General features: G+C 39.4%; 1 protein-coding gene across 3 annotated transcripts; it reads left to right on the forward strand.

The window, feature by feature from the left end:
* Window positions 1-202: 202 nt before the first annotated feature.
* On the forward strand, window positions 203-9609 carry LOC118833248. 3 transcript variants are annotated; one of them, XM_036740605.1, is made up of 6 exons: window positions 203-487; window positions 1569-1676; window positions 2759-2866; window positions 3949-4056; window positions 5398-5505; window positions 9474-9609. In XM_036740605.1, the coding sequence occupies exons 1-6, from the start codon at window positions 400-402 to the stop codon at window positions 9578-9580; spliced, it is 627 nt and encodes a 208-aa protein (XP_036596500.1). In that variant the 5' UTR covers window positions 203-399; the 3' UTR covers window positions 9581-9609. The 3 variants fall into 3 exon arrangements, 2 of the variants coding, with proteins under 2 accessions (XP_036596500.1, XP_036596502.1); XM_036740607.1 differs by having other exon boundaries at window positions 1515-1676; window positions 9474-9608; XR_005009305.1 differs by lacking the exons at window positions 3949-4056; window positions 5398-5505; window positions 9474-9609 and having other exon boundaries at window positions 1515-1676; window positions 2705-3894.
* Window positions 9610-11710: the final 2101 nt, after the last annotated feature.

Below are 11710 nucleotides of genomic sequence, written 5' to 3' on the forward strand. Positions count from 1 at the left end.
ATTGGCAGGGCTGTGGAGGAAAAGGCCATAATAAAGCTACAGCAATAATCAATCATCCCCTTTGACCAAGCAAGTTCATTTCTGGAAATATACTCTGGAGGTATTGAAATTTAAAAATAAGAAAAAAATTACCCATTCCAAGATTATCATAGAAGTTTGAAATGCAGTTGTAATAAACCTGAAGTAACCTAACTGGTCTTGAGGTGAGAAGGGAACAATTGAGCGTATTCTCCCTATATAATACAATTTGTGTTAGTGGACATTTATTGCAGCAAACTGTGTGATATCCAACATTGATTTTGAGACTTTTACTGTCTAATCCTAGGAGGGTATCTGAAAAGAAAATTCGGCCAGTTCGAATCAGCTGATTGAATCACAGAACACTTGAGAAATCGCGGGATGATCTCTTTAAAAATCAACTCACCCAGTAAAAGCTGCTCCTTATTGCATCATAGAACACTTGTGATGTTATCATTCTATCGCCAAGGTAACTAACATGGGCAGAGGGTGCTAACAGCATGTACGGGACTTAGAGAGATCATTCCTGCAAAGGAAACAAGGAGGCAGGATGTGGGTGGTGTTTGGGACAGTGGTATTTTGACATAGTATGTAATGTTATGTTATACAATATTGGCTGCGGATTATTGTATTATGCTGTGATTTGCGATAGATTACTATGTGGCACTGGGTCTGGGTTTAGAATTGGCTTCTTGTGGGTTAGTGGGTTACTGTTAATGCCACGACTATTTTGTTATGGAAATTTCAGTGGTGGAATGATAGTTTTGATATTCTATAATACCCTCTTTCAGATTAGTTGCTAATTTTCTCATGGCTCATTTACACTTCAAGATATTTATATTTATTTTCAATACTTAGAGAACTCGTTGACTTTTGGAGCCAATGGCACAAGACCATAAGATTCGTCAAGGGATCTCAGAGATGTCATAAGTTTACCCACCCACTTCGCCATAGGCAAACTTTGGGATCCACAGAGGAACAGTGAATAGTTTAAGATCCCATAGCCTTGGAATTATTTTGTTGAGAATTTCATACCTTTCAAAACGTTTTGTGTGCCAGAGATACAAAAATTCATCTGTTGTTCACATCCTTAGGTTGAGGGCCGGAATGTACACTTGTAATCAATCTATTTAGAGACAGTTTTGACATTGGGTGGAATATTGTTCAGTTTCTTCATTTATAAAATGAAGATAGTAATACAGTCAATTTCCTGGAGTGGTTGTCATATGCAGATAGGATATTCGGAAAGCACTTTGGTAACCTGAAACTATCGTACAAATGAGAGATATTATTATCATTATCAGCACTGTTTTTCCCATTTATTACATGCTTATCACTACTGTGACCTCTTGGATAGAAAACCATGGTCTTGAGGTGACAAGGGAACAATTGAGCGTATTCTCCCTATATAATACAATTTGTGTTAGTGGACATTTATTGCAGCAATCTGAGTGATATGCAACATTGATTTTGAGACTTTTACTGTCTAATCCTAGGAGGGTGTCTGAAAAGAAAATTCGCCCAATTCGAATCTGCTGATTGAATCACAGAACACTTGACAAATCGCGGGATGATCTCTTTAAAAATCAACTCACCCAGTAAAAGCTGCTCCTTATTGCATCATAGAACACTTGTGATGTTATCATTCTATCGCCAAGGTAACTAACATGGGCAGAGGGTGGTAAGAGCAAGTAAGGGACTTAGAGAGATCATTCCTGCAAAGGAAACAAGGAGGCAGGTTGTGGGTGGTGTTTGGGACAGTGGTATTTTGACATAGTATGTAATGTTATGTTATACAAATATTGGCTGCGGATTATTGTATTATGCTGTGATTTGCGATAGATTACTATGTGGCACTGGGTCTGGGTTTAGAATTGGCTTCTTGTGGGTTAGTGGGTTACTGTTAATGCCACGACTATTTTGTTATGGAAATTTCAGTGGTGGAATGATAGTTTTGATATTCTATAATACCCTCTTTCAGATTAGTTGCTAATTTTCTCATGGCTCATTTACACTTCAAGATATTTATATTTATTTTCAATACTTAGAGAACTCGTTGACTTTTGGAGCCAATGGCACAAGACCATAAGATTCGTCAAGGGATCTCAGAGATGTCATAAGTTTACCCACCCACTTCGCCATAGGCAAACTTTGGGATCCACAGAGGAACAGTGAATAGTTTAAGATCCCATAGCCTTGGAATTATTTTGTTGAGAATTTCATACCTTTCAAAACGTTTTGTGTGCCAGAGATACAAAAATTCATCTGTTGTTCACATCCTTAGGTTGAGGGCCGGAATGTACACTTGTAATCAATCTATTTAGAGACAGTTTTGACATTGGGTGGAATATTGTTCAGTTTCTTCATTTATAAAATGAAGATAGTAATACAGTCAATTTCCTGGAGTGGTTGTCATATGCAGATAGGATATTCGGAAAGCACTTTGGTAACCTGAAACTATCGTACAAATGAGAGATATTATTATCATTATCAGCACTGTTTTTCCCATTTATTACATGCTTATCACTACTGTGACCTCTTGGATAGAAAACCATGGTCTTGAGGTGACAAGGGAACAATTGAGCGTATTCTCCCTATATAATACAATTTGTGTTAGTGGACATTTATTGCAGCAATCTGAGTGATATGCAACATTGATTTTGAGACTTTTACTGTCTAATCCTAGGAGGGTGTCTGAAAAGAAAATTCGCCCAATTCGAATCTGCTGATTGAATCACAGAACACTTGACAAATCGCGGGATGATCTCTTTAAAAATCAACTCACCCAGTAAAAGCTGCTCCTTATTGCATCATAGAACACTTGTGATGTTATCATTCTATCGCCAAGGTAACTAACATGGGCAGAGGGTGGTAAGAGCAAGTAAGGGACTTAGAGAGATCATTCCTGCAAAGGAAACAAGGAGGCAGGTTGTGGGTGGTGTTTGGGACAGTGGTATTTTGACATAGTATGTAATGTTATGTTATACAAATATTGGCTGCGGATTATTGTATTATGCTGTGATTTGCGATAGATTACTATGTGGCACTGGGTCTGGGTTTAGAATTGGCTTCTTGTGGGTTAGTGGGTTACTGTTAATGCCACGACTATTTTGTTATGGAAATTTCAGTGGTGGAATGATAGTTTTGATATTCTATAATACCCTCTTTCAGATTAGTTGCTAATTTTCTCATGGCTCATTTACACTTCAAGATATTTATATTTATTTTCAATACTTAGAGAACTCGTTGACTTTTGGAGCCAATGGCACAAGACCATAAGATTCGTCAAGGGATCTCAGAGATGTCATAAGTTTACCCACCCACTTCGCCATAGGCAAACTTTGGGATCCACAGAGGAACAGTGAATAGTTTAAGATCCCATAGCCTTGGAATTATTTTGTTGAGAATTTCATACCTTTCAAAACGTGTTGTGTGCCAGAGATACAAAAATTCATCTGTTGTTCACATCCTTAGGTTGAGGGCCGGAATGTACACTTGTAATCAATCTATTTAGAGACAGTTTTGACATTGGGTGGAATATTGTTCAGTTTCTTCATTTATAAAATGAAGATAGTAATACAGTCAATTTCCTGGAGTGGTTGTCATATGCAGATAGGATATTCGGAAAGCACTTTGGTAACCTGAAACTATCGTACAAATGAGAGATATTATTATCATTATCAGCACTGTTTTTCCCATTTATTACATGCTTATCACTACTGTGACCTCTTGGATAGAAAACCATGGTCTTGAGGTGACAAGGGAACAATTGAGCGTATTCTCCCTATATAATACAATTTGTGTTAGTGGACATTTATTGCAGCAATCTGAGTGATATGCAACATTGATTTTGAGACTTTTACTGTCTAATCCTAGGAGGGTGTCTGAAAAGAAAATTCGCCCAATTCGAATCTGCTGATTGAATCACAGAACACTTGACAAATCGCGGGATGATCTCTTTAAAAATCAACTCACCCAGTAAAAGCTGCTCCTTATTGCATCATAGAACACTTGTGATGTTATCATTCTATCGCCAAGGTAACTAACATGGGCAGAGGGTGGTAAGAGCAAGTAAGGGACTTAGAGAGATCATTCCTGCAAAGGAAACAAGGAGGCAGGTTGTGGGTGGTGTTTGGGACAGTGGTATTTTGACATAGTATGTAATGTTATGTTATACAAATATTGGCTGCGGATTATTGTATTATGCTGTGATTTGCGATAGATTACTATGTGGCACTGGGTCTGGGTTTAGAATTGGCTTCTTGTGGGTTAGTGGGTTACTGTTAATGCCACGACTATTTTGTTATGGAAATTTCAGTGGTGGAATGATAGTTTTGATATTCTATAATACCCTCTTTCAGATTAGTTGCTAATTTTCTCATGGCTCATTTACACTTCAAGATATTTATATTTATTTTCAATACTTAGAGAACTCGTTGACTTTTGGAGCCAATGGCACAAGACCATAAGATTCGTCAAGGGATCTCAGAGAGCACTGGGTCTGGGTTTAGAATTGGCTTCTTGTGGGTTAGTGGGTTACTGTTAATGCCACGACTATTTTGTTATGGAAATTTCAGTGGTGGAATGATAGTTTTGATATTCTATAATACCCTCTTTCAGATTAGTTGCTAATTTTCTCATGGCTCATTTACACTTCAAGATATTTATATTTATTTTCAATACTTAGAGAACTCGTTGACTTTTGGAGCCAATGGCACAAGACCATAAGATTCGTCAAGGGATCTCAGAGATGTCATAAGTTTACCCACCCACTTCGCCATAGGCAAACTTTGGGATCCACAGAGGAACAGTGAATAGTTTAAGATCCCATAGCCTTGGAATTATTTTGTTGAGAATTTCATACCTTTCAAAACGTGTTGTGTGCCAGAGATACAAAAATTCATCTGTTGTTCACATCCTTAGTTTGAGGGCCGGAATGTACACTTGTAATCAATCTATTTATAGACAGGTTTGACATTGGGTGGAATATTGTTCAGTTTCTTCATTTATAAAATGAAGATAGTAATACAGTCAATTTCCTGGAGTGGTTGTCATATGCAGATAGGATATTCGGAAAGCACTTTGGAAACCTGAAACTATCGTACAAATGAGAGATATTATTATCATTATCAGCACTGTTTTTCCCATTTATTACATGCTTATCACTACTGTGACCTCTTGGATAGCAAACCATGGTCTTGAGGTGACAAGGGAACAATTGAGCGTATTCTCCCTATATAATACAATTTGTGTTAGTGGACATTTATTGCAGCAATCTGAGTGATATGCAACATTGATTTTGAGACTTTTACTGTCTAATCCTAGGAGGGTGTCTGAAAAGGAAATTGGCCCAATTCGAATCTGCTGATTGAATCACAGAACACTTGACAAATCGCGGGATGATCTCTGAAAAAATCAACTCACCCAGTAAAAGCTGCTCCTTATTGCATCATAGAACACTTGTGATGTTATCATTCTATCGCCAAGGTAACTAACATGGGCAGAGGGTGGTAACAGCAAGTAAGGGACTTAGAGAGATCATTCCTGAAAAGGAAACAACGAGGCAGGATGTGGGTGGTGTTTGGGACAGTGGTATTTTGAAAAATTTTGTAATGTTATGTTATACAACATTGGCTGAAGGGGACAGAGCCAAAATGGCGGCTGGAAAGCAGGGGCTAGCATGAGTCCCCTGCCGAGTCCCTCCAAAAACCTATAAAAAATCGCTCTGAACCAATTCTAGAATAGCAGAACCCACAAAAGAGTAGAGGGAAGCAGGGCTCCAGCCCAGGACAGCCTGGATGGTCTCTGGGTAAGGTCTATCCAACACGGAGCTGTGAGCTGGGAGATGGGAGCTGGGAGCGGAGCAGAGCAGAGCCCAGCATGAGCAGCGGGGACCAACCAGACCAGGATCCCGTCAGAATGTGCCCTACCACCCTGAATCAGTGAGCTGCGGCGGTTACCAGACTTCTCAACCCACAAACACCAAAGACAGCGGAGAAGGTTAGTGGGAAAAGCTGCGGGAGTGGAAGGAGTTCGCGGTTTGGCTACCAGCCCCTGGGGCAGCAGAGGTGGGGCAGCTACACCCTGCTGTTGCTTCCGGCCCCATGCCCTCCTGGTGGGAGGAATTAAGTGGCGGATCAGAGCGGGAGTGCACAGCCTGCTGAAGGTTTTAGCCCAGTCCGGGTTGGGGGTTCTTGGAGCAGTGCTGGTCTGCAGAGCTGGCGCATCCTCCCCCAAACATGGAACATAGAACTCTTTAGTCTACAAACAGTCATACCCCACTGAAAAACTCAAGGGTCAAGTTAGTTGGTTGGGAATTTGGGCAGGCAGCAAAAGCGCACCCACATTCAGTCTCAGACTTTGCATTCTTTCTTTGCTGACAAAGAAGACCAAAACATACAGCCAGAAGAAGTTTGTGCAAGAGCCTAAAACAGAAACCTCCAAGAAAGCATGAACTAGTCCCAGTCCATGGAAGAGCTCAAAAAGGATTTGGAAAAGCAACTTAGAGAAGTAGAGGAAAAATTGTGAAGAGAAATGAGAAGGATGCGAGAAAATCATGAAAAACAAGTCAATGACTTGCTAAAGGAGACCCAAAAAATTATTGAAAAATACACTGAAGAAAACAACACCTTAAAAAATAGACTAACTCAAATGGCAAAAGAGCTCCAAAAAGCCAATGAGGAGAAGAATGCCTTGAAAGGCAGAATTAGCCAAATGGAAAAGGAGGTCCAAAAGACCACCAAAGAAAATACTAACTTAAAAATTAGATGGGAGCAAGTAGAAGCTAGTGACTTGATGAGAAATCAAGATATTATAAAACAAAACCAAAGGAATGAAAAAATGGATCACAATGTGAAATATCTCATTGGAAAAACCACTGACCTGGAAAATAGATCCAGGAGAGATAATTTAAAAATTATTGGACTACCTGAAAGCCATGATCAAAAAAAGGGCCTAGATATCATCTTTCAAGAAATTACAAAGGAGAACTGCCCTGATATTCTAGAGCCACAGGGCAAAATAGAAATTGAAAGAATCCATCGAACACCTCCTCAAATAGATCCCAAAAAGAAATCTCCTAGGAATATTGTCGCGAAATTTCAGAGCTCTCAGATCAAGGAGAAAATATTGCAAGCAGCCAGAAAGAAACAATTTGAGTATTGTGGAAACACAATCAGAATAACCCAAGATCTGGCAGCTTCTACATTAAGAGATCGAAGGGCTTGGAATGCGATATTCCGGAGGTCAATGGAGCTAGGATTAAAACCTAGAATCACCTACCCAGCAAAACTGAGTATTATGCTCCAAGGCAAAATATGGATTTTCAATAAAATAGAGGACTTTCAAGCTTTCTCAGTGAAAAGACCAGAACTGAGTAGAAAATTTGACTTTCAAACACAAGAATCAAGAGAATCATGAAAAGGTAATCAAGAAACAGAAATTGCAAGGGACTTACTAAAGTTGAACTGTTTTGTTTACATTCCTACATGGAAAGATGACATGTATGATTCATGAGACCTCAGTATTAGGGTAGCTGAAGGGAATATGCATATATATATGTTTATGTATATATATAAGTGAATGTGTATGTATGTATATATCTATGTGTGTGTGTGTATATATATATACATATACATATATATATACACACACATAAAAGAGAGAGAGAGAGAGAGCAGACCCAGGGTGAGTTGAATGTGAAGGGAAGATATCTAAAAGAAATAAAATCAAATTAAGGGATGAGAGAGGAACATACTGAGAGAGGGAGATAAGGAGAGATAGAATGGGGTGGATTATCTTGCATAAAGGTGGCAAGAGGAAGCAGTTCTGTGAGAGGAGGGGAGAAGGCAGTTGAGGGGGGTAATGAGTGAATCTTGCTCTCATCAGAGTTGGCCTGAGGAGGGAATACCATACATACCCATTTGGGTATCTTACCCTACAGGAAAGAAGAGGGAGGAAAATTAAAGAAAGGGGGGGATGATGGAGGGGAGGGCAGATGGGTGTGGAGGTAATCAAAAACAAACACTTTCAAAAGGAGACAGTGTCAAGGGAGAAAATTCAATAAAGGGGGATGGGTTGGGAAGGAGCAAAATATAGTTAGTCTTTCACAACATGAATATTGTGGAAGGGTTATACATAATGATACACATGAGGCCTATGTTGAATTGCTTGACTTCATAGGGAGCGTGGTTGGGAAGGGAAGAGGGGAGAGAATTTGGAACTCAAAGTTTTAAAAACAGATGTTCAAAAACAAACAAAGAAAAAGTTTTTGCATGCAACTAGAAAATAAGATACACAGGCAATGGGGTGTAGAAATTTATCTTGCCCTACAAGAAAGGAAGGGAGAAGGGGATGGGAGGGGAGTGGGGTGATAGAGGGGAGGGCTGACTGGAAAACAGGGCAACCAGAATATATGCCATCTTGGAGTGGGGGGGAGGGTAGAAATGGGGAGAAAATTTGTAATTCAAACTCTTCTGAAAATCAATGCTGAAAACTAAATATGTTAAATAAATAAATTTAAATTAAAAAATAATATTAATAATAAAAATAAGATTATAAAAAATACAGACATTGGCTGCGGATCACTGTATTATGCTGTGATTTGCGGTAGATTACTATGTGGCAGTGGGTCTGGCTTTGGAATTGGTTGCTTGTGGGTTACTGGGTTATGGGTAATGCCACGACTATTTTTGTTATGGACATTTGTGCTGTGGAATGATAATTTTGATCTTCTATAAGACATTCTTACAGATTATGTGCTAATTTTCTCATGGGCCATTTATTCTTCAAGATATTTATATTTATTTTACATACTTAGAGAACTCGTTGACATTTTGAGCCAATGGCACAAGACCGTAAGATTCATGAAGGGATCTCAGAGATGGCATACGTTTACCCACCCTCTTCTCCAAAGGCAACCTTTGGGGTCCACAGAGGAACAGTGAATAGTTTAAGATCCCATAGCCTTGGAATATTTTGTTGAGAATTTCATACATTTCAAAAAGTGTTGTGCACTAGAGATACAAAAATTCATCTGTTGTTCACATCCTTAGGTTGAGGGCCTCAATGTACACTTGTAATCAATCTATTTGTAGGCAGTTTTGGAATTGGGTGGAATATTGTTCAGTTTTTTCATCTATAAAATGAAGATACTAATCCAGTCTGTTTCCTAGAGTGTTTGTAATATGCAGATAGGATATGTGTAAAGCACTTTGGAAACCTGAAACTATCGTACAAATGAGAGATATTATTATCATTATCAGCATGTTTATACCTATTTATTATATGCTTATCACTACTGTGACCTCTTCCATAGAATACCATCGTGTTGAGGTGACAAGGGTGCAATTGAGCATATTCTCCATATATAATACAATTTGTGTTAGTGGATATTTATTGCAGCAATCTGTGTGATATGCAACATTGATATTGAGACTTTTGCTGTCTAATACTAGGATGGTGTCTGAAAAGAAAATTCGGCCAATATAAAGCTGCTGATTCAGTGACAGAACACTTGAGGAATCGCGGGATGATCTCTGAAAAGAATCAACTCACCCAGTAAAAGCTGCTCCTTTTTGCATCATAGAACAATTGTGATGTTGTGATTCTATTGCCAAGGTAACTATCAGCGGAAAAGGGTGCTAACAACAAGGAAGGGACTTAGAGAGATCATTCCTGAAAATGAAACAGGGAGGCAGGATGTGGGTGGTATTTGGGACAGTGGCATTTTGATAAAGTATGGAATGTAATGTTATACAATCAACCCTGCGGATCATTGTATTATGCAATGTTTTGCGGTAGATTAGTATGTGGCAGTGTGTCTGGCTTTGGAATTGGTTTCTTGTGGGTTAGTGTGTTATGGTCAATGTCATGACGATTTTAGTTATGGACTTTTGTGTTGTTGGAATAATAATTTTGATCTTCCATAAGACATTCTTTGTGATTCAGTGCTAATTTTCTCATGAACCATTTATTCTTCAAGATATTCATATTTATTTTAAATATTTAGAGAACTCGTTGTCATTTTGAGCCAATGGCACAAGACCATAAGATTCATGAAGGGATCTCACAGATCCCAGAAGTGTACCCACCCTCTTTTTCAAATAAAACACTGGGATCAACAGAGGTGAAGTGCATACTTTAAGATTCCATAGACTTGGAATATGATTTTCTTCATTACATTTTTTTATCTTTAGTTTACAACACTCAGTTTAACATGTTTTTAAATATCAACTTTTCTTCCCTTCCCTCCCTTCCCCTGTTTCCCAAAGATGGCATGCACTCTGATATAGATTCTACATAAACCTTCGCATTAAACTTATTTCCACAATAGAAAAGTTGCAAAGAAGAATTATGACGAATGGAATGAATTATGGGAAAGAAGAAAGAAAACCAAAATTAACAAAAACTAAAGAGAAAAAACGGCGATCACACAGTTTACCTCAATTTGCACTCAGACTCCATAGTTCTTTCTCTGGATATAGATAGCTCTCTCCATCATGAGACCATTGGAGTTGTCTTTCAACCTTGGACTGCTGAGAAGAGCGAACTGTATAAAGGTAAGCTATCGCAGAATGCATATGTCGGAAGTTGTGTCAAATGTTCTCCTAGTTCTGATCCACTCCCTCAGCATTATACTGAGTAGGTTTTTCCAAGACCTGGAATATTTTGTTGAGAATTTCATACGTTTCAAAAGGTGCTGTGTCTAAAGATACAAGGAATTCGTCTGTTGTTCACACTCTTAGGTTGAGGGCCTCAATGTATACTTCCTGGAGTGGTTGTGTTATTGAAATAGGATTTTCGAAAGCACCATTAAAACCTGAAAGGATCATACATACGAGAGCTATTCTTATCATTATCAGCATTGTTATTCCTATTTATTATATGCTTATCACTATTGTGACCTCTTCCATAGAAAACCATGTAATGCTTTTGAGATGACAAGGGTGCAAAGAGGGTATTCTCCATATATAATATAATTTGTATTAGTGGATATTGATTGATGCAATCCGTGAGATATGCAACATTGATATTGAGACTTTGGCCGTCTGATCCTAGGATGGTGTCTGAAAATAAAATTCGGCCAGTAAAAAGCTGCTGATTGAATGACAGAACACTTGAGAAATCACGGGATGAATCCACCTTGACTCCCGCCTCATTGAATGCGTGCCGAGACAAGGCATTGGTGGACAAGGACCTCAACAACTGGTGCCCAACGCGGGGCCCAGAGAGAGGAGGCACCAGGAGAAAGGACCCCGCGCCCCATGAGGCCCCTCTGACGCATAGAGGGAAGGACCGCGTCGGCGAGCACACAGCCGAGCCCCTCATGCAGGACAACAACACCCAGCTCGCTGTAACCAGAATGGCTTTTGTTTTCTTTGAATGACTCAGTTTACCTCATTGAGCTTCCCTGGACGCTGGGGCTTGCTCTTCCGGGGCAGGACCAGAACTTCCTGTGTGATGAGTCATGGGGCTGGCTGAGGGGAGGTGTTAACGGCTATGCTAGGGGGAGGGGCCAACTCAGGAACCAATCGGCCCTGGTCATTTGGGCGGAGCTTGATGATGTCAAAAACCCTATAAGAGGGGAGAGGACAGCTTGAAGATTCTCTCTCTTCCTTTTCCGGTTGGAGCCAGCGACAGTTACAACGACAGTTACAGAGGCAGTTACGACAGTTACGTCAGTTACAGCCAC

The sequence above is a fragment of the Trichosurus vulpecula genome (assembly GCF_011100635.1).
Source record: "Trichosurus vulpecula isolate mTriVul1 chromosome X unlocalized genomic scaffold, mTriVul1.pri SUPER_X_unloc_6, whole genome shotgun sequence".
In the NCBI taxonomy this organism is placed as follows: domain Eukaryota; kingdom Metazoa; phylum Chordata; class Mammalia; order Diprotodontia; family Phalangeridae; genus Trichosurus; species Trichosurus vulpecula.